Source organism: Mercurialis annua, linkage group LG1-X (genome assembly GCF_937616625.2).
Source record: "Mercurialis annua linkage group LG1-X, ddMerAnnu1.2, whole genome shotgun sequence".
NCBI lineage: Eukaryota > Viridiplantae > Streptophyta > Magnoliopsida > Malpighiales > Euphorbiaceae > Mercurialis > Mercurialis annua.
In genome coordinates this window covers 69,463,538-69,487,416 of record NC_065570.1, presented here as the reverse complement: position 1 = coordinate 69,487,416, position 23,879 = coordinate 69,463,538, and the positions used below count along the sequence as shown (strand labels likewise).

The 23,879-nt window shown below is 29.3% G+C and overlaps 2 protein-coding genes across 8 annotated transcripts; both read right to left on the bottom strand.

Moving 5' to 3' along the window:
• Positions 1–200: 200 nt before the first annotated feature.
• On the bottom strand, positions 201–3,652 carry LOC126666078 (uncharacterized). The gene is made up of 10 exons (XM_050359038.2): positions 3,536–3,652; positions 3,355–3,416; positions 2,848–2,967; positions 2,654–2,753; positions 2,174–2,254; positions 1,823–1,872; positions 1,558–1,708; positions 1,408–1,464; positions 756–877; positions 201–654 (listed from the first exon to the last, which is right to left on the bottom strand). The coding sequence occupies exons 1-10, from the start codon at positions 3,548–3,550 to the stop codon at positions 444–446; spliced, it is 969 nt and encodes a 322-aa protein (XP_050214995.1). The 5' UTR covers positions 3,551–3,652; the 3' UTR covers positions 201–443.
• A 1,788-nt stretch (positions 3,653–5,440) lies between these two features.
• LOC126665773 (type IV inositol polyphosphate 5-phosphatase 3) lies at positions 5,441–22,484 on the bottom strand. 7 transcript variants are annotated; one of them, XM_050358673.1, is made up of 12 exons: positions 22,354–22,484; positions 11,276–11,320; positions 10,947–11,124; positions 10,769–10,846; positions 9,933–10,005; positions 9,645–9,749; positions 8,436–9,297; positions 7,275–7,459; positions 6,647–6,755; positions 6,420–6,562; positions 6,029–6,260; positions 5,441–5,784 (listed from the first exon to the last, which is right to left on the bottom strand). In XM_050358673.1, exons 2-12 carry the CDS (start codon positions 11,306–11,308, stop codon positions 5,761–5,763), a joined length of 2,022 nt encoding a protein of 673 aa, XP_050214630.1. In that variant the 5' UTR covers positions 11,309–11,320; positions 22,354–22,484; the 3' UTR covers positions 5,441–5,760. The 7 variants fall into 7 exon arrangements, with proteins under 7 accessions (XP_050214630.1, XP_055960337.1, XP_050214635.1 ...); XM_056104362.1 differs by having other exon boundaries at positions 11,276–11,311; XM_050358678.2 differs by having other exon boundaries at positions 10,947–11,073; positions 22,354–22,483.
• Positions 22,485–23,879: the final 1,395 nt, after the last annotated feature.

The following is a 23,879-nucleotide window of genomic DNA, read 5'->3' as shown; positions in this document are numbered from 1 at the left end:
TGGTAACTACAGAACTTTTTAACCTGAACTTTCGTGGATACATTATAAAAACTAAAAATAATCTACTTATTCTACTACGCGAGTGCTTTTTTTTTTGGCAAGGATAATCTATCTATATATCAATTGATATCTCTCTACTTAACATAGTACTATTTATTGTTAGAAATAGCATATTATGTTTGTTCAACTCATTATATATATTATTGAAGAATACTCTATTGTTTTCATTTTTATAGTATTTTGCCAGAAAATAAATATAATCTTATACATGTACATATATCATCTTATATAAATCTGTGGCTTTGTAGAAAAATCATATGAATAACTTATAGTCTAGTTTTATTTCACGGGAAATGCCCGGATATCGACCTAGTATACGTATAAAAGGAAGGGTCTAAAGAAAAATTCAAGGCATCACATAATGCCGTAAGGGTATGCTCAGTTCAAGCAGGAAGTGTAGCCATTGAACGGAGGTTGCTGATAATAGAGTCGATTAATGTCTCCGAGCCACTGGTAGCTGAAAATTTCAGGTGTTTAGGAGCTATAGCCCTATCAAAATAAAATCCACCCGATACTAGCTTTTCTTTTGGCTGCAAGGCTAGCCAAATAACTGTGTCTGCACCTTCCTCACTTGTTCTTAATTTTCCTGATAACCTGGAAACCATTGATTTACCAGGAGAATACAAAAACTTCCGTTATGGGAATCCGATGAATCCAGTGTGTTCAAGTTTATTTTTGGTTTAGAGGTTACTCACGATTGATTGAAACTAGGCATACTCCTAGCTACTCCTGGTGTTTCAGCCCAACCTGGGTGCATCGTGTAGAATGAAATCCCTCTGTCCTTATGCATTTCGGCCCACTTATCATTTAATTCAACCTAAGCAAGAACATAATCGTTAAGGAACAGCTTAATCCAAAAGTCTAAGAAATTGGATAAAGAACCAAGATTTGATTCTATTCCTCCAACAAGCATTATGACACCGGTGTTTAATTCGAAAACGGGGGAGTTAATTTGACTACAGAGTTTAAGCTATCTGGAAAGACTGAAAATATTAACCTTGCTGACAAAAGAATATTTTGGCAACTGTACGATAAATTCGAGTATACTCGTATAGTAAAGGTTAACAAAGACTCTTAGACGACAAACGCTCTGTTCTGTTCATTTTTAAGAGACGCGCACTTTGTGTGCATCCAACGTAACGCATTAGCTTCAAATTCAGTGGGCATATCCAAAATTCTTAAGTAGATCCAATCTAAAGAATTTACGAGTACATGCTATTTTTCACATGTATGATCCAATAGTTGCAACTATATCACAAACCATGGTATATTATTAATATATTAACAACAGCACAACATAAATTCCATTACACATTCATAAAATGTAAAAGAATTGATCTCACTAACCTGCACTCTCTTGTTTCGGGCATATTGATCCACTCCACTGAACGTCCCTTCACTATACTGCAATAAGACGATTACATCAGAGTACCACTGACGATCAAATGACAAACTCAGTCGGTAAAATGGAGATATAAACTACATAGGAGGGGTTACCTGTAGGTCTGCTGTCAATGGCGACGTGTACATCCCACCAGAGGATACTGTAATGACCCGAGCATCAGGTGCAGCTTTCTCTAACAAGGGAACCATTAGTTCTGTCATGGCATAAGTGCCCAACACATTTACAGCAAAATTCAATTCAAACCTGGAGGAAAATACAGAGATATAGGATCAATAATTTTTTCTGTCATGAAAATAATGCAACTACAATGTATAAATTTTGGGTTTTGATGAAGATAATACAGAAGAGGGAACACACCCTTCTGATGTTGTAACTCGGTTATTCTCGAGCAAACCAGCATTATTAACCTAAGAAAAACATAGTATAACCTCATTAGATTTTCCAGACAAAACATATAGCAGTCAATATAATTTTTATATAGTGTTCAGCATTACTAAAAGACCAACTTAGTATCTGCATATCTTTTGAAATAATAGCAAGAGCGTAAAATAAAATTTAAGAAATGAATAAATTTCATAGGTAATTGTAAAATTTAGATTTCCTTAATCATGAAGAAGTCTGCTGATAGTAAGATAATAAACCACAGTAGTACCAATCAATTAACACATCTGTTTGAGATTGTACAATGACGATGAAAAGAAATTTTACCAAAACATGAACTGGTACTTCCTTTGCAGCAAAGTTGGACGCAAAAGACTTGATACCGCTGACAGATGAAAGATCGCAAACCTGCAAACTGAGTACGATTAGCAATTTATAATCAACACAATAAGAAAGGAAACTGTAGGTTAAATAATAGTTACAATCATGAAACTTCAAAAATATTTCCTTTCAATTTAATGGAGGCACATTATGAAGAAAAGCCTGCTACTAAGATTTGACAAGTTTTAACAGAGAAAAGTTGTAGCAAAGCTTTATATCGATTAAAACTAAATTAAGAGGAAAGCAGCAGCAATAATGTAAATTAAGCTCAACTAACTTCAAACTTCTAATAGTAAATTATTTAAGACTGTACTTATCAAATCAAAATCTAGTACGGCCAGAAAACCCCCTTCCTATCAACCACACACGAAGGTTATTCACGTCAAAGGCGAACCTGAACACAGCAGCAAGAAAGTTACTAAATACCTCCAGGTGAACGTTTTGGTTGCCGGTTGTTGACCGAATTTTAGAAAGGGCAGCTTCACCCCTCTCCTTGTTACGACATACCATGTACACAGTTGCCCCACTGAAATAATAAAGAAGAATACATTATAAACTCTATGAGACTGTAGTTAAGTAACTTAACCTTTCAGGAATCCATAATCAAATAAATATAGCACCGTGAAGCAAGACCCTCTGCTGTTGCGTAACCAATGCCAGAATTAGCTCCAGTTACTATGCAATTCTTGCCATCTATTTTAATCTGCATATCTTCTGGTTTGAACTTCTTGGAATGCTCCCTGCATAACAGTCAGATTATCAATCATTCGAATACCGACAAAGCCATTCTACGAAGTCAAATTTTGACACTTTCCGCTAGAAAGACATACATAAATTATAAACACATTCCTTGCCTACAAACACAGACATTACACGAGCAAACACGGTAGGTTTTCTATAAATGTTTCTATCTTAATTATGAATTACACAAAGAAGCTGAACTAAACATAAATATGATTTACCCATTTGAAAAACTATCCAAACAAACACCACCAGAGAAATTATTTTGCTAGCATAATATTGCCAACTTGAAGATGATTAAAACAAACATAAATTAAATTTCCAAGTAATCCAATTATTTAGAACCAAAAACCCTAAAAACAGAAATTGAAAAGAATGGAACTTACAAAAAACCAGCTTTGGTGAAATTCATATACCCATAAAGCCCAAAAGTAGTAGCTCTCCATTTCTGTGAAAAAGGATATGTTAGTAAATTAAAAATAAGATCAAATCATAACTTGAAAACTAAGAAGAAGAGCAGATCAAATATATTGAAAAAAAGGAACAAGAAATAGAGGAAGAGATTACCTTTAAAAGGAACATTATGTGGAAATGATAATAAAATTGAATTAAAATGTGTAATTGGAGAAGTGATCAAATGATTTTTTTTTTTGAGATATGGTCGTCATTGTAGGTCAATTGTCAAAGTAGAGAAGGTCGTTAAGTGATGGCGCCAAAGCTATTTTAATCAGCTGCCACGTAGCTTGTACTTCTGCCACAAATTCACATTTACTTGGACAATATGCTTACATAGTTCAATTTGTTCTCCACATTAACTAATATTTTAGCTTTATGATCATTAATATTAGTATTCTTGTATTGTTTCTTAGGTTTTAATATGATTTTAGGCAAAATTGTATTTTTTCTGAAGTAAATTACTTTGATAATTGGAGGGCCTATTTGCTTTTTATTAATGTTGCGGAACATAGTAAATTTCGTGAAACTTGCATGGGATAATTTCTTATTGTATTATGCGTGGTAAATGGTATGAATAAAAAGTACCTTTTTATAGAGTAAATTATTGTATGGTTCTCTATTTTTATTTCTTTCAACAGTTTAACTCTTTTGTTCATGTTTTGTGTTAGCCAATTGAGTAAAACGAGTAAATTTAAAAAAATCAATTTAATCGTTAGAATTATATTTTTAATATATCTAAATAAACATCATACTATTATAAAATTTAATCTAATTTATAATATTTTTTAATTTTTAAGTTTTTTGAAAAAAAAATATTTTCTTTTAGTTTCAAAAACTAAAAAAAAGTAAAAAAAAAGTAAGAGAATTAAAAATTAAATAAATTAAATTATTAAGCCATGAAATTTAATAAATTTATAATTTTTATTTACTACTCCCTCCGTCCATTTTTAGTTGTCGCTTTAGGCTAAATTGCTAAGATTAAGAAAGTATTTCTTTTGTCTTAAATTATAAACATAAAGACTATTATAACCCTATTTATAAACTCCACTATTGAAAAATTTAGTTTTGAAAATAGAGTTATTAACCCATTATTGGATGATTTAGTTTTGAAAATTGAACTACCATTTAATGAAGTGATTTAATAAGAAGGTCAAATTTGGAATACTAGTGTAAAAGTCACATAGAAATCCTAAAGTGACAACTATTGATGGACAAAAATATTTGCCTAAAGCGACAACTAAAAATGGACAGAGGGAGTATTGTGTTAAAAATAAACTGAAGATCTAAATTGGAATTCAATTTTTTTTTAGTAAAGTCTACTAACACCAAAAATGAACGAAGAAACTGAAATGTTGATGGAAATAAAAATAAAAAACTATATCGTTTTAAATTGGATGTACGGAAGTGTAAATTATGGCATACTTGAAGGGTTCAGAAACAATTTTCTCTTTTTGATATATAGTAATTTTTAACCTTCAAGCTTTCACATTTGAACTTAAAATGGTGACCATGGTGTTGAATTGAAAGATGCATTATCTCTGAAAAAAATGAACAGGGAAAAATATATTTTTCGGTTTTTAGGATTTTTGTTATTACATTGAGAAGATTAGCTTCCAATAAACTAAATATATGTAAATCATTAGATTATAAATGCAGAAATTAAAATTTAAAATATGAAAGTAAGTTTTATTTTTAAATTTTTTATTGACGGAAAATATTTCCACTACTTTTCAGATTATATGAATCAAATTTCGAAGAGACGACTCAGAAATTCGCCACAAAAGTCTCTTTTATCACTTATAGAAAACATAAGATTACGGATGAAATTTAATCGGCAAAAAGGGCGCCAAAATGTACTGACGGTTTGAGCAATGAATTCGTCAGTAAATGTGACGCGCTTTATGCGCCAATAAATTTAAGGGTGCTCATGTTTTCCGAAGGATTGGTCCTAATTTCTGATGAAAATTTCTATCAGGAAGAATACAGTAAATTCTAGTAGTGCATCGTAATAGCAACTCACAAAAGACATGCATGATAGCCATGATCTTATTTTTTTTACATCAAACAAAAAAACATGACAAGCTGACCATATCAGGGGATTGATCTCTAAATGCATATACTACATAACATACATTAATTCACAAGTATAAACCCTCCATTTTTTTCTATCTAAAACTCTTTCTGTGAGCTATACAGGTAAAACCCCTACCATAGACACCCTAATGCAACAACTGGAATATACATATTTATGATGGAACAAATCATATGAATGAATCTAAATTGGTACTCATAATGTAAGAGAATCACGAGTTTCGGCTACTTTAGTCTTTATTCTCTTATCGCTCCCATGAATAGAAATCCTGCATCAGATCAAAAGCTTATTATCAGAAACATATGTCAAGCAACAAAATCTAAAGCACAATTGTTTGTTATCTGTTTCCATATTGCTCGCAATATATATAACTTGGGCTTCTATTTCAAATGCATATCCCCTTCTGCACAACAAGGCTATGATAATCCATGCGAAGCAACTGGCAATATTGTTGCTAACCATTGAGACATAACATAGCAATCGATTCTGTTAGGATTTAGTTGATTACTCACCTGATCCAATCTCAAGTGGCTCATTCCAACATCTACGCTTGCTTCCACAACTTCCTCATTTTCAATCTCTGCATCTGTGTACGTGAGTGCCCGTTGTAGCTTTCTCGGAGAGAACACTTCAGCTTCAGCCATATATGTGGCTGTCACAGGTCGATGATCTGAAAGTTTGAGCTCTGTTCTTCTGTACTTCAGGAGCTTCATTCCCTTTCCATATGAAAGAATTCGATCACACCTACAACATTACAGTAGATTAGGTATTCATTCTTTGAATCATGAGATAAGAGCGAAAAATGCAGTAGGCAAAGATGATTCAACAATAAAAGAAGTAAGCATAAAAGGAAAAGATAGGCAGGCTATTCATGTATGTACTTTAAACGTAGCAAAAGCATACCATGCAGGAACGCGCCTCCCAACCTTTGGATCCGATCCATAATATTTGTTCGAATTCATCTCATACTTATATGTTGGTGGAAAGTTCAGTACACCTTCAGTCCATCCATCAAATGCACGACCTTTTCTTAATTCTCTTACAAGCTGTCATCATATGAGATTAACAGCCAGTCAGAATTTTACAAATGCGAATATGCGATACCCATTTGTTATAAACTGTGGTCTTACCTGATCTCTCTCTGCTAACTTTGACCACTGCTTTAGAGAGATCAATTCGCATGTTTTCTCATACCACAAGTTGATTCGGTAGTTCAAATCACCCAGCCAAATTATTCTTCTACATAAATGGTTAGTAATGTTATTCAAATATTAGCACTTCCAGTGATGTTCATCAAAAACATTAACATTTGGCAAAAGATGTCACAAATAAACTTTATTTTATATAAACAATTTATGCAAATCATGTATACCCATCTTCTATTTGTATATGAATATGTCTGGTAAGTTGACAAAACAATATAATATTACAAAATTCATCTCCAAGTAAAGTAATAATCTCGGGCTAATGGTGGAAACTCAACTCATGGAATATACACAGCATCACAAAGTGAGGTGCAACACCTAAAATTGCATTATGCAACCAAAAGAGAGCTAATAGTAAAAAAGAGATTCACACATAATTATAGGCCAGACAGAAAACAAGCTCCATGTATGTCAATACGTATTATGTCGGGACAATGTTAATATGAAAGCAAAATTAAACATTTTTTTATGCGATGCCTGATGTCATAAGATGGAGCAGCTGAAAGAAAGGGTAAACTGTACTTTATGTCCTATTTAGATGTAAAATACTCACTCATGATCAAGGATGCCTTTTGGAAGACCAATGCCAGAAAGCGTATGGAATTGAGTTCTTCTATGTATTTCTTGCACATTACAATTTCTTTTAAGTTCATCTCCTTCTTTTTCACCTGATGTCAGGTGAGAGCATATAAAACAGAAAGGAGTCTGATATATAGACATACTGACTGATACTGCGCCCTGAAAGATTGAATAACTGTCTTACTGTTTGAAGAATTATCACAACAGAATAAGTCTAAATGCTTTCATAATGAAATGACAAAGATGCAGTAATTTTTCAAACTTCGGCTCGCCCACCATGTTTTATGTGCATAATACAAAAACAAGGCATTTCTCTCTTGTATGCATAAGATTTTAAGCAAATGTATGTTGAAATGACATGTTATAAATTGACAAAACATATAATACCCACGACTGTGATTCCTGCATCAGCTAGCTTTTGTAATCTAAGTTGATGTCAAGTCACTCGCAAAAGATAGACCAAAGGTTGTGGAAAAACCTGATTATGCTATATTTTAAGTTTCCATCAACTGCCTAACCTAAAAGACCATATAATACTCTCAAACACTATCATGTAATTTCCATTCAATCAATTGCTTTAATTGTACACTACTAAAGAGATCTTCATAACAATGTTGAGATTACTGAAAGGATGGAACTGCCATAATATTAAGGAGTAACAAGTCCAACTTGTGACTAGATACTCAGGGTTAGATAATTAGTATAATGTCAGATCATGATGATTGCTAGCGCTAAAATTGTGATTCGAGAAGTATCAAAATAGTTTCAGATAATACCGGCTCCATTAAATGTTGGGAAGTCCTACGTTCTGAGCTTAAAGGTCAAGGCTTACCCATATGCAACACCTCACGCATAAATTATCAGGAAAAAGAAACATTTAATAAAAATGGAAAGATACTATATACTAAAAGAAAAACCAATACCATAAAACCATCAGCCAATCTTTAGAAATTAGGTCTTGCAGAAAGAAACATCATAACATTAATGTTACTTTGACATCCATTATTAGAGTAATATGGGTAGGTTTTTTCAAACTAGACAGCTAAATATCATTTAAAATAATAAAATATAAAGACAATCACAACATTAAAAATGATCATAGAACGTAGAAGTAATACTAGCTTATGGAACTTACCTTGTTGCCAATGTAGCCCATGACACCAACACCAACAGTAGAGACTTTTAAGTTCTGGATATGCTTGCGCAAGCTTCTACGAACCCAAATCGAGAGAAAAACTCCTACCATCTGCTTACTTATTATCCGTACATATGATGATTTTCTTTTACGTTTCATAAGAGCTTCAAGATCAAGTTCTGCAAGCGATGCTAATCCTGATTGCATATCATCTGTGACTGACTTGAAAGAATTACTTGCTCCAAAGATCTTGCTTGTTTTAAAAGAATTCATTGCTTTAAAAGACTTCATTTGTTTAAAAGACTTCATTGCTTGCAATGAAGCTTGTCTCTGTAAAACGTGCTGAGATAGCAAGTTTAATGGCGGCTCTGGCCAGGTCAAGCCAATCCTTTCAGTACTACTAAGCATTCTGGTTAATTTACCATTGTTTTGACCTGCGGGTGCTTCAACATCTCCAGCAGAATCCTCTGTCCGCAAGCAATTCAGTCTATCTAATCTCTTTCCGGAAGAAAACTGTCTCTGGAAATCCTTTTCTACAGGGATACCTAATTTACAACTATTATCAACTGGGACAGGTTCCTCGACAACTTCATCCAAACAGTTGAGTTCTTCATCCAGTGGATAAATTTCTTCTCCAATATCACTGTCACTCTCAAATAATATATCTTCTTCGATATCTGGCATGTCACCAGATGCCATAAACTTTGATGGAGATGAGGGATCACTATAGCATTTAACCTTGGATCTTGTAGGTCGAATTCTATTCAATGTATCACGGAAAATATTTTCCCACTTAGGAACCGGACGGCCATCTTCAGCACCAAATATGTTCCCCGCATTTAATGGTACAATTTCCTGAAGACTGCAAAGTTGGAGCATTTCCAGTGTTAATAAAATGAACTCACTTGGCATTTACAGCAGATTTAAATTAAAAATGCCCGGTTCAAATACAGTCAAGATTAGCAAAACCTGGAAACATATTCTACACAGTGGAAGAAATAAACTAAGTTGATGGCATCAAACTAACTAAATAAGAAGTAATCAAGAATTTCGGAATTTTATCAGGTTTACAACGCACTATAGAACCTATCTTCTCCAATGTATTAGATACTGATACATCAGTGGTTGATCATATGAAGATGATATCACATCAGTTAGACACATCCCATATGGTAAGTGGTTCAGATTCAAAACTACGGAAACACTCACCCGAACACATAGATATCAGCAGGTTCATTGGTATCAATCCAGTCATCAATATCTAGGTCATCAGGTGGAAGTTTTCCTCCAACATTCCAAGTACCAACACATATTCTGCAAAAATATATGCCAAGTTTCAAATGCGTAATCACTGAGATATAAAAGAAACATATTTTTACCATTGGTGACAACTGAGTAACTAGACTAGAAAAGAAATAAAATTAAAACCTAAGAGCCAATAGAACTAAATTTTGGACATGTCAATGGCTAGCAATATGCAGAAGTCAAGTGCCAGACCTGAGTTCCTTGGTGTGTATATACTGTTTCCTTAACGTTTCTGATTTTCGTCTCCTTAATATTGGAAGAGCATCTGTAGTAAGCAAAATTAAAAATGTTGTCAACTTTAGAGTAGCAATTTTGGATTAGATAATAGAACTTCTGAAAATACAAAAGTAACAAGACCACTTCAGTGCTGACAAGAACAGTTAAATTATGAAGTAGGAAGAACTATACACTAAATACAATATTTTATTACTTGACATTTGAAAATTTCATTTTAGTAGAATTAGGAAAAACCATATGATTTAAACTTCAGTAAAAAATAATTTTTCTTAAGTTGACCAACTCAGATGATATGGAAGAATTAATTTAATGTAGGGCCCTTAACCGACTATCAAACTCTGAAGCACATGCTGCACCTCTCTACAATTTCAATAAATAATTACAATAAAAATAAAATCAAATCAAATTTAGAGGTTGGCATGAGCCAACTATAACAAAGCAACAAGGAAATTCCCATGAAGATTTTGAAGAATTCTTCAAATACCATGTTTCCAAAACAGAAAGCCATCTTCATGTAAGTCAATAAAGATGTGGCAATGCATTAGCCACTAACTCCATTAACTTAATAACACCTCATAGCTGGCCTGATCTCCCTTTAAAATATACTTAAACATAGTAATAATCACAAAAATACCAACTTGAGTTCCACAACCCCATTAACCATCATTTAACATATAAAAATAATACATGTAGCCAACACCAAAAATTTAAACATCCCCACATTCCAAATCAAAAGCAAAAAAAAAAAGAACATAAATTAGAAAATACAACAAAAGAAGAAGAAGCATTACCATTGGTGGGATCAACAAGTGAATCCTCTTCTTTATCGACTTTAAACCTGGACTCTCTCTTATGTACAGGGGATTCTTCTGTCACACAATGAAGAAAGTTCACAACTTGTTAGAAAAAATTAGACAAAAAAAACACCATTTTTGAGACTTTTTACAAGAAGAAAAAAAGAAAGGGTACCTTCAGTATCAGAAGCAGAATCAAAGTTAGTGTCGCTGCCATCGTCAGATTCAGTGTCAGCACTGAAATCAGGTTCTTTATTGTTGATATTAAGCAATTTCCGAACAACAATTCTCGGCCAGAACAGCTGCAGGCGGGAACAACCCAAACAACAATACGTTTCAGCTCTACTTTTTCTCTGTTCAGTTTATCTCTCAGTATATATTTCTCAGTGTAAACATAAACAAATCGTACCCATTTCTCTATATTAAAAACCCAACAAAACCCACAATTTGAAAAATGGAAAAAGACGCGAAAAAATGGGAAAAAAAAAGAGAGAAAAATGGTACCTCTGGTTGGGTCTTGGAAGAACGAGACTTCATGATCTGTTTATACTTCATTTGTTTCAAAATGTTAATATCATTCAACAACAAAGTGTAGTAATAATTCAAGAAAGCAAAAAAAAATAGAGTTGGAAATTGGAGAGACTAATGGGTGGGTAGTTGCAGAAATGGAGGGAAGGAAGGAGTCAGGGAAAAGACAGTTTGATCAAGGAGAGAAAGTTCTTCTTCAAGACTTTATAGGTGTTTCGTTTTTGTAATTAACCATTATTTTACTCTTTAATTACATTTATGATGGTGACTAATTATTAACAGTAGTGGATCATTAACATTTTTTAAAATAATTTTGTTTATTGATGATGAAGAAGTAGAGCTGTTTTTGGAAAATTTCACGTGAAGAACAAATGTGCTGATGCCATCTGTTGTGCTGTTTTTGGCTTTTTCATTTTTATTTTTATTTTGTAATAGCTTGTGATGTTGCTTAATCAACAAAAAAAAAAGACAAATAAATAGTATGAGAAAAGGAAATTTCTTTTTAGATGTGTAATTGAAAAAAGACGGACACCTTTGATATAAAACTTCTCCCATTTTCCTAAAGAAAAACATAAAAAAATTCTCCCATTCAAAAAAAAAAAGGGGAAAAAGAAAAAAATGTGCCCTTATAGTATATGATAGGGTACAATTAAGCTCTTTATAAATTTTCGATCTTAATAAATCGCTAAAATTTAACCTACGTGCAATTCAGTTGGCTATAATTAAAATATATTTATCAAAATTGAATTATAATTGAGGAACTTAAAAGGTTGAAGTGATTAACATCTATAATTATTTTAATATAATTTATGATATATCTTATTTATTTATTTATTTTTAAATCTACCATTATAGAGCATACCGAGAGATTCAGCAAAAGAAATTTAATTACTCCATAATATATATCTTAATTTTGAGAGAAGTAACACATTATCCTAATAAAGAGAAAAACCCATAACATGATTGTAGATGGTAAAATTCTTTATAACATGTAACTAGACGTTGGAGATATTTGATACTACAAGGATAATAACTATAGGTCAAAATTAAGAAATTAATAGTTAAGGTATAATAATTAAAGAGGTAAATTATTTATTTGGGAACTAACAATTGAGTGTGTATGATAGAAAGTTCAAATACTAAACTCGAAATAATTAAAAGTAAAAGTTGATATGACAAATTACATATATCTAAAGATTAATGTAGAATTCTAAATCAAATTAATCATTATCTCACATTAAAAAATAAAGTGGCTCCATATTCACTAAAAGTATGTTTGATGGCTAGTAATAAATGAAAAATATGTTACAATTTTTATTTAGTAAAAGTTGATTAACTATATTATTCTTCATATATTAAATGACCAAAAGTATGTAATTATATTATAGGACTCTTATATTTTACGTTATAGATAAGCTAAATTATATGAAATAAAAAAATATGTACATTTACGATTTATTATTTATAACTTTTTTTGTGATCCCAATCATTATTATAATTTATGATTTATATTTACTTAAATTATTATAATTTTTAAATATAAATTATTTTTCATATAAAAGTGATTTTAAATGTTTTTTTATCTAATATATTTCAATTTATTTATAATATAAAATAATTAATTTTTTATTCATTATGACCATTTACTATTTCAGCAACAATATCATCTAAATAAAAAATTTATTAAATAATATAATATAATATTTGATACCGATTTCGGCTACCAACTCACATTATCAAACTAGTAAGACCCTAAATATGACAGCCCCATTTTAAAACCAATATTTGCCCGATATTTGAAGCTTCCAATTAATTCAAACTAACTTTGACGACGATGAATTTCTTTTTTATTCAAGTTGTAAGCTTAGGGTTGAAATTTGAAATTTCTGATTTTTTTTTTAACTCAGATAAGTCTAATATAGTTAGTGGTTAGTTATTAGATTTTAGATTTTAAATGGCCTTAAACTATTAGTATTATTGAAACTCGAAATCAAAATTTTAAAAATACACCAGAGAACATTTGTCACTTGGATCAGGTCTTATTGATCAAAACTTCTGATGAAGAGGGCTGGTCCCAGATCTGTACTTTAATTGCTATGATGTGTATACAATATATTTGTTGGAAAATTCAAGAATGGTCAAGATTCTAACATTGATACAGGTGGGGTTGGGCGGACCAGCAACTAGCCGGTTGGTAAGTTCTGATACTTATGGTTTAATGAATCGCTTGGAACCGTATCGGTCCCATTACATGTTTTTGCATTTATATCTGTATACGTAGCAAAACAATTGTATACCCCACAAATAATCGTTTGTTTTCTTGGTATCACAAAAATGACTAGCAATTTATGTTGTTATTATTTGGTGATTTTTCTTTTTTTTACTTTTTGGATAATTTTATTCTAATTGTTTTATGTGTTGCAAAACATTAATCATGTATAGATCTTGAAATGATTTCTAATTATACTTTAGTTAAAAACAGTTGTGATTACGTTTTTAGATTAATAATTAAAAGAGAAACACGTTTAATAAAAATAAAAGAAAGTTTTTTTCGTTGGAATTTCAATGAGCTAAAAAGATCCAAACCAACTATATTTGTCGGTTTGATTTAGTTTTTTGATTTGTTTCGACTTTTATTCACCCCTGACTGTAACCCGATTTTAGAATAATAGGAATATAGTATTTCGACCCTTTGTAAGAAAAAAACAAACTTACAATTATATCTTAATCCTTACTATAAACGTGTAATGAAGTTTAATATTAACAAAAAAAATGCAACTAAAAATAATTTTATAAAATGTAACATGACATGATCATTAAAACTTCTATAAAAATTAATCATTCCTTTTTAATACAATAGATTTTTATGTTTGTATTGTCATATTTAGATGGAAGCTATAGTGGGATTTGGTGAAGTTTTTGTATACAAATCAAATGACATTGCATAATAATAATAAAAAAGTTATGTATCCTTTTTATGTTCTAAACCTAAAATTTTAAATTTGAATAAAATATTTTTAGCATTAGACTATGGTATATAATGGAGTTAGTGAAATTATTAGGCTACTCGTTTGTTAATAAAGTAATGAACTATAAATAAAGTAATTAAAGTGAACTTCAATACCGACATTGAAATAAAAATTGGCATACAAAAAAACTACCAATAAAATAAAATTAAGAAAGATAATTATCTTAATGATTGCTCATGTGATAAAATTTATTGTGATTAAATTTAGTTTTTATATGATTATAGATGAGTGATTAATTAATTAATTTGTGTTAGAGCATCCACCCATCTAACTATCAAGCAAATTTCAATTACAAGCATAATAAAAATGGGTTAATCAAATCAAACGAAAAGTAAATTACATCCATTCCAGCCGTTAGATAGAAATACAAATAGCATGTAATTTTTGTAGTCTAATTATTGTAATGGCTTAATGCTTTAAAAAATTCCGACTTTTTAGCCCCTTTCAATCATATCCTGACGTTGGAAACTGGTCAATTTAATCTTTTTTCACACTTTATCGTTTCAATTGTATTTCAATTTTTCAGTTTTTGTCCTTTTTTTACTTAAATGTTAATTAATTAAGTTTAAAAATAAAATAAAATTCATTTTCATTCAAAAAAAGTACAAATAAGTTCTTTATTTTTAAAAACTAATTAAAAATCATAATCAAATTAAAACTAATTTAAATTTTTAATTAATTTAATTAAATCTTAATAAATTTTAAACAAGTACAATTAATATATGCTAAATATAGAGAACGTTTTTGATTTTTTTTTTCGAATAAAAAATATTTCAGGATATAATTGAGACACGAAAATGCAAAATAGGATAAATTTGGTGATTTTTTAATGTCAAAATATGTTCAAAAAGAGGCTAAAAAATCAGAGTTTAAGGCATTAGGTCTTTTGTAATTCATGTCAATTCTCGTGTATTCTAATAATAAAATTATAATGTTAAAACATACAAGTTTTACGTTAGTTGTATCCTCCTCTAGTGACTTCCAAATCATTAACCCTAATTTTTAAGTTTTATTGCAAACGTGCAGCATTATTTTTTCTTACCTAAAACCACTAGTTAAAATTATAAATGTATTGTTGTTCCACATGATTCATGGCAAAAATGAATATTTCTAGGCATGATTTGGAAGGAATTGATTATAATGGATGGTGAATTTGGGATGACCATTTTGAGCACTCATTCCATTTTAAAGAGTACATTAAAAAGTGTTACTCAAGTGAGTCAATAAACAAATTTCAATGTAATTTTTAAATTTATATTTTTAATATGTCTAAAAAAATCAATTATTATTAGATTTAATGAATTAATGGCTTCAATTTAATTGTTCATATTTATTAATAATTTATTTTTTCAATAACAATTATCCTTTATTTTTTATTATTGTTTTTATTTTAAAAACTAAATGAAGTTAATAAAAATAAAAATGAAGGACCATATCATTTGATTTTCAAACATAAGGAACAAAAGTATGAATTATGACATATATGGGAGTCTCGGAGTAATTTACTCTTAATTTAAAATGTATTTCTCAATGATAAATTGGAAAAATTAATATATTCATCATTTTTATTTTATTTTAAATTGAATTAAAAGTATTATTAATTTACAAATTGAATTAAAATTGCATAAAAAATTAAAATTGAATAGTTATTAATTTACAAATTGAATTAAAATTGCATAAAAAATTAAAATTGAACAGTTTTTTTTTAAAATTGAATTAGAATTATTATTAAATTAAAAATTGAATTATAATTGCATTGAAAAATTAGTTACATTTAGAAAAAGTAAAAGAAGATTATCCTTCTTATCTGTTCTTGACCCGCCGCCGGTGGGTCTGTTGTTACAGACCCACCAACAGACCCTCCGGTGGGTCTGTTAACAACAGACCCACCGTCGGGTCTGTAAACACAGACTCGACGGTGGGTCTGTTGTTAACAGACCCACCGGAGGGTCTGTGAACTTCAGACCCGACGTCGGGTCTGTTTGCAGCAGACCCGACGTCGGATCTGTTAATAACAGACCCTCCGGTGGGTCTGTTAACAACAGACCCACCGGTGGGTCTGTTTTGAACGACCCACCGCGCGGTGGGTCGTTAACGAGGAGCAGATCTGCTCCTCGTTTTTTCGAGGAGCAGATCTGCTCCTTGCTCCTCAGCCTGAGGAGCAATCCTCAGGCGAGGAGCAGGCGAGGAGGAGCTGCTCCTCCTCGCCGGAGGTAATTCTTTTTTAAAAAAAAAATAATTTTTTTTGTAAAAATTACAAAATGGTCCTCTATGTTTTTAATTAACATTAATTTGATATATAATGTTTTAAAATGAAAAGGATTTATTTGTATTTTTTTTAATTATTTGGTATTAATTTAAAATGAGTTAATAAAGTTAGGATCATTTTAAGCTTTTTGCCTTTAAAAACCACCTAGGGCTGGAGAGTGTATCTCACTCTCTTAGGTGAGAGTGGGGAGGGTGGTTTTTGTACCAATTTTGACAAGTTCAGGGTAAAAGTGATCCCGTTTTGCTAATTTGGACGTTTTTGATACTTTGTGCCAAGTTCAGGGGCTAAAGTGATCCTTTGTTCAAATAAATAATAACCCCACCACACTATTTGCTTAACTACTAGTACAATTTTTCTCTCTTGGCTCCATATTTCATCACCCTTAAACTAGCTAGATTGAAACTTCTAATTATTGTCGTATTTATAAATTTGTGTCCCCTTTTGCATTGAAGATCAACAACTAATAATATCATTAAAAGTACCCCACCATAACTTATATCCTAGAAAATAAGAATATGGACCGATGATGTCATATTGTTGCGGATCCTACCATGTATAGATTTAATTGATGAAAGGAAAAAAAAACATCTTATGTAGTTGGAAACTGATAATTGCTTTACAATTTTCTAAAAATCAACACAAATAACATTACAACTTGATAGGTATATGTTAAGTTAGGGTAATTAATTCTGAAGATCACTGAACTTTCAAATTTTTTTATTTCAGTCACTAAACTATTCTTTTTTCATTTTGATCACTGAACTTTTATTTTTTTTCATTTTGGTATTTCAGGCTAAAAATGCTTAGATGGCAGCCGGAATTTGACATGTGACAACCGGATTTTACAAATTTTATTTTAAAAATTTATCACATATACATAATTTCACTTTAAAAATGAGTTTTTAGATCAAATAATGCATATATGGCAAGTTTTCAAGTTAAAAAAAATTAATTCCGGCTGCCACCTAAGCATTTTTGGCCGGAAAATACCAAAATGAAAAAAAATGAAAGTTCAGTGAATAAAATGAAAAAAAAAATAGTTCAGTGACTGAAATGAAAAAACTCGAAAGTTCAGTGATCTTCACGATCAATTACTCGTTAAGTTAAGATTGAAAGGTGGAGCTAGTTTTTTCACGGGAAAGGGAAAAGCACAGAAAAGAGACTTTCAAGTTTAAAAATTCTGACTAAATCAGAAATTGGTTTTGAATTTAAAGAAGCACGTGCCATTTCCCACTCCACACCCACAATATGTAAGGTGGAATTAGTCACGGTTCATAAATAGGTGGTTTTGAGGAATTTGAAACCACATGACCGGTCTTTGGGACAATTTCATATTAGTTTTAAATTATGATTTCAGGAGATTTGAATAAATTAAATCAAAAATTTAAAGTTGAAACAAAAATAAAAAATAGATAAATATTTAATTAAATAATAAATTGATATCATTCAAGTAAATATAGTCCATATAGCTATGCTTGATATTATTAATAATTTAAAGTTCATCAAACAATAGATAAGTGTAAAGATAAATATTTAATTAATATATAAAAATAAATAAAACATTTAATTAAATATAGACATAACTAATATTATAAATAATTTAGAGCTAATTTGGCAAAAGAAATAAATAGGAATATTTAAGTAATATATCAAAATATTAATTGTCATCAAAATAATTATAGATATGATTGATATTATTAATAAATTAGATCTGATCAAGTAATATAAAAGAAAAGGCAAATATTTGTCTAATTTATAAAAGAATAAATAGGTTTTAATAATTAATTAACTATATGTATACATGGTTTAATATATTAAAAATAAATATGCTAAGTTACATTATAAATTAATTATATATATGCATATATAATACGTATTTAAAAATTAATTAAAAATGAGTCGATACCGGAACTGCCGGTTTTAAACTGAAACCGGAGAGTTCAATTCTAAGAAAGTTGAAACCGGCCCGGAACCGGCCTTTCCACAATTCCAGGCTCAGTTTGTCCTAGTCTATGGTTGTTTCGATTCTAATTCCGGTTCACATGCCAAACCGGCCCCGACCACATCTACTGTGAATTATGAGCCGACCATATTATATTGTTTCTGTTCTTGTAGCCATATTCACAGTCATGGAATTGAGAAATCAAAGTCTCAAATTTTAATTATTAGGCTACTAGATTTAGTCATTGGGTCGGATACATATCCGGCCCGCCTAAATGATACTTAGACATTAACTTATGTTATGGCATTAAGCCTGGTCTGAGACCCAATTCGAGCTTATATTAAATTCGCTTTTTATGACCTAATTTAAATTTATAATTGATTAAATTTTAATGTAGATTCAAGTATCAGTTTGATATGTATAAACTTATAATAAGGATCGAGTTTGGATGGTAAATATTAGGATCGAACCACAGTCGGGCCAGAATTGGATTTCTTTTCATAATCGAAGTATTTCTATAATTTTAGTTCAATTCAGTTTTTGAATTTGGTTTGGTTTATAAATTAATAATTGAGACAAACAAATGGGTAGCCACAACTGATAATTGATATGCACCTGTTTTTAAAGCCAAAAGGCAAAGGAAATGATTGTATGCATGTACTAATACTATTCTCAAATGACGTTTTTCTTTATGGGGAATCTATGTATAATTAGAGACAATACATGTGAGAGACAACATGGAAAATATACATAACATTAGTCATACAATAACTTGAGTCGACAAGAACATAATCGAACTATTTCTATACTATTAATAAATGTATCACATACTAACTAATACATTAAAAAACTGAAGGAATTTTATAGTTTAAGTGATTTAATAATTTTTAGCTTTTTTTTTTGAAGAGGTTAAGCTACATTTTAATGGTTAAATGTATAATTTTAACTCTCATATTAGGTTTGATTTTTTTACTCGGACCACAATAATTCTGTTGTTTTAAAATGGTATCTAACGTTACTAAATAAATAATAAAATAGACCCTTTTTAATAAATGTTTGTTTTGCAGCTATTTCTGCATACGTGGACAATATATGACATGCATATGATATTTTATTCAATTTAAACATAAATAATTTATTTTTATTTAGAATTTAACGTTAGAAAGAATATAAATTAGAACATCTACAAATATCACATGTTGTCCACGTCAATACAAGTAATCCCAAAATAAAAATTTGTTAAAGGAGAGTTTATTTTGTCGTTTTCTAATCATATAAGATAACATCTCAAAACAAAAAAATTAAAATCTAAATTGAAAATTGAAATAAACATGATGGTTCAAATTATACATTTAACTTATCTCTTTTTTTCTATTTAAATTAAACTATACATAACTCATGTGATCAGTCGAAATTTGGTTCTTAAAAGTTAAAACAATGGTTTTACGGTAGTCATCATGTTAAGAGACCCACCCTTTTGTTATAAATGGGCTACAGATCCGATGAATAGAAGCCCTATCCATATTTTACATTTTTTCTTTTTTAAACCAACAAAAGCCAGAATCATAATTTATGTACTGCTTTCTTTCATTTTTTTCATTACATCAAAAATAAAATTTACCGATTAAATGTCTCCTTTTTTAATTTGTATTTTCCACATTGTTATTATAAAATTTAGTTTGAGTCTTTTGACATTAAAGAGTGATGCCGAATTTAACATATAATTACAGGATTCACTGGGATTAAATTTCTATACATTATATAGATATATTATGAGATAATATAATCATCTATTTAATATAATGTTGGTTCATTTAAAAAAATATAATATCGGTTATATCTATTTATATAATGTTCTCTATCATTAGCCATTTCTTTTATTATATATACACATTACCAATTATAATGATTATCTTTCTTTTATCTGTAAAGTTTTAAATTTTGTTAATTTCAAATAAATTATTTATAAGTTTTTACCCAGTTTATATTCACTTATACAATTATTTTTGTATCATTCTTTCAATATTTCTAAATTAAGTAAATTTCATCTTTATTGTATTTCATTAATTTTGTATATTAAGTATATTCGTATTTTTATAATATTTTAGCGTTTAAGTTGATAAAATTAATTGTTTCTTATTATGATTATATTAATTATTATGTAAATGGATGAATTATAAATTAATAAAATATTCCGTGTTAATATAATTTTTATTAAATCTTAAATCAATTTAAATTTGTGATTTTTAAATAAATGAATGTAGAACATAAAATAGGTGAAATTGTAGGATTCAATTTCTTTTGTAAATAATATAATCAATATAATTTATTTTAATTGATATATTTGGTTAAAATTATGTTCTAATTTCTTCGTCTTCAGGGTATTTCTATTTTACAGTTTTTTTATTTCAATCACATGATAGTAAAAAATAATAATAAATTAAGATTCAATTCAATTTTAGTTGTTTAATGATAATGTAAAGGTGAAAGTATTGTGGATTTAATTTCTACTAATTTGCCGGAAATTTAGCAAATATTCTCCTTTTACAATAACAATTAGGTTAGGAAAATGCTATTTAACCCACCATTTTGTACCTCCTTCATTATCCCTCCTTACATGGCAACATTTAATTCGTCCAATTACCCTCAAAAAGTGTATATCTCAAAAAACAACTTTTAATGCATCCACTAGTTTGTTGCCACGCCAGGTGGGTTAAAGAAGGTGGGTTAAAAAGAAGGGTTATATAGCACTACTCATTAGGTTATGTCATATAGAGAAATTTTTAGGTAGACTCGGTCCACCACGTCATCTATAAACTAAACCTATCACATTATGACACATCATTAAAATAATAGCATTATCGTAATATTAGAGCATCTCCATTGCATGTTGTATTTTTTATGCTATTTTTAGCATAAAATAAGATAAAATGCTACATATAGCACATATTATTAAAATTTGCTCCATTGCAAAATGCTAAACTAAATGCTAAATTTATAGTTTTATAAGTGATTATCATTATTGATGGCAAATCTGTAAATAATTTAGATATAATAAAATTTAGCATATGCTAAACTTTCTAACAAATTTGGCACAAAATTTAGCATATGCTAAATTTAGCACATGAAATAGAAGTGCAATGGAGATGTGCTTTTTATACTAAATGCTAAATTATAGCATTGTGAGGTATTTTAGCACTAGAGTGGAGATGCTCTTACTATTCAAAGTGTAAATAAGTAATAAACGAAATTACGATAATGCCACTATTTTAATGACATGTTATAATATGATAGGACAGTCCACGAATGACGTGATATACCGAGTCTACCTAAGAATCTCTCAAGTCATATATTCTCTTTTTTTAATCATAGAGGAATGAGAGCAAGCTCTTGAGAATTATGTTCTTCTCGTTTTATTTTCTTAGTTAAAAAAAAAAGGCCGTCAGATATATATCTAAAAGTATTATCCAAAATCAACAAATACTTCAAACACCAGTTAAGTTATCAAGCAATAATAACGCAGAATTAATTTTTGACAGGAGATAAACCCTAAAATTGAAGATTCTAATTAAGTTCAGTTCCCTTTTCCAGTTTCTAAATTGAATGATCAATGAGCTAACGGTACAATAGAAACAAAGATCAATAAAATGAAAAAAGAAAAACATATAAATGATCACGACTCGTAATCAAGTTCTATAAAATATTTCCAAGGGAAACAAATTAAGAGAAGAAAAACCAAGAACCGCACTCATAAAATAAAATAAAAAATCTGCAAATTAGAGACGTATATACTAAAAAATGTGGATATAAATACCTGTGTAGATGTTTTAAGTTGATAATCTATAGCTTTATCTCTCTAATGGAAGGCAGCACAGTGACTCAGTGAGTCTTTATTTTTCCTTTTTGGAAATGAAGATTTGTGTTTATTTGTATCTGCAAATTGGAATCGCTGTGTTATGTTATGAGAATTTATTTCTATTTATGTGGTCACTGATTAGAGGAAAAGGACATTTCAGAAGATAAGGACGTTTTGGTAATTTATTATTTTATTACGATGACAGACTATTCTACATCTGACCTTTTATATTTAATTAAGGTTTAATTCCTAAAAAAATCACGAACTTTACACGAAGTTTCATTTTAATCATGACTTTTAAAAGTTGTTATTTAAATACACAAACTTTCCTTTTATTTTAAATCTATCACCAAAGTAAAATTCGGTGTATTTTATCTGACTAAAAATTCCTAATTCTAGATACTCTAACTGAAAGATAATAAGATTTGATGTTGATTAATAATTTGGGTCTTTAATTAATGGTTTAGTAAAGAATTTAGTCAATAAAAATACACTGAAATGATGAATTTGAAACAATATGAAAGTTCGTGCCTTTAAATGACAACTTTTAAAGGTCATGATTAAAATGAAATTTCGTATAAAGTTCATGATTTTTTTAGGAATCAACCCTTTAATTAATATATTCTTTCTTTATTCATAGAGTTTTATATTTAATTAATATATTGGGTTCGGTTAATTTGATATTTTAAAAATTATTTTTAATGTATATATATAGTAGTATACTATAACACAAATAACACAGAATTAATATAATAAAAAGTATAATTTATTAATTTAATTTAATTTAATTAGATATTTAAAAATCAAAATTAAATTGAATTGGATTCAATTCAATTTTCAGTTGAAGTTCGCTCTGCATTCCCTAGGCTACTACTACACTATACACTCCTAGGAAAAAAATGTTTCTACACATTTTTTTTTCTTTTAACAGGATATGATTGGAGAAATCACGACATCCGTATACTAAGTCAATCACGTTATAACACGTCACTGAAATAATGGTAATATTATAACAAATATAAAATAAATATGCTCAGATTTTAATAATGATATTACAATATTACCATCATTTTAATAAGGTGTTACAATGTGATTGACTTAATTTACGGTGATGTGGTAGACTAAAAATTTTTCAATTGGATTGATAGATGAAGATTATAACTGCTCACAAATATGTGTATATAATTGTTCACTCTTTGTTTTAAAAGACTTATTCACTTATAATAAATATCATAATTTTATAATTAATTTTGTTATATTTTATAAAATTTTGTTTTTATTATTATTATTATCTTAAAAACATAAATTGATCATAGTGTTTATTAAAGATAAAATAATAAAAGTAAAGATAAATTTATAAAAATTATTTTTTTTAAACTGTGTAAATAAACAATTACTTATTAAACGGAGGGAATTTGTTTTTTAATAATAGTATTTTTGACTTCATGTGCAGGCTTGTGAGAATTTTGCTGAACTCTCTCTTT

What these genes read in the sequence shown, in the direction of transcription:
- LOC126666078 (XM_050359038.2), bottom strand. An exon ending in CGAGTTACAACATCAGAAGG is followed by an intron (nt 1,709 to 1,822) that starts GTGTGTTCCCTC and finishes ATTTTCCTCCAG; the next exon opens with GTTTGAATTGAATTTTGCTG. An exon ending in ATGCCTAGTTTCAATCAATC is followed by an intron (nt 655 to 755) that starts GTGAGTAACCTC and finishes AATGGTTTCCAG; the next exon opens with GTTATCAGGAAAATTAAGAA.
- LOC126665773 (XM_050358671.2), bottom strand. Translation starts at nt 11,326, where the DNA reads ATGAAGTATAAACAGATCATGAAGTCTCGTTCTTCCAAGACCCAACCA. An exon ending in TTCTGCTTCTGATACTGAAG is followed by an intron (nt 10,847 to 10,946) that starts GTACCCTTTCTT and finishes ATTGTGTGACAG; the next exon opens with AAGAATCCCCTGTACATAAG. An exon ending in ATACACACCAAGGAACTCAG is followed by an intron (nt 9,750 to 9,932) that starts GTCTGGCACTTG and finishes ATATTTTTGCAG; the next exon opens with AATATGTGTTGGTACTTGGA.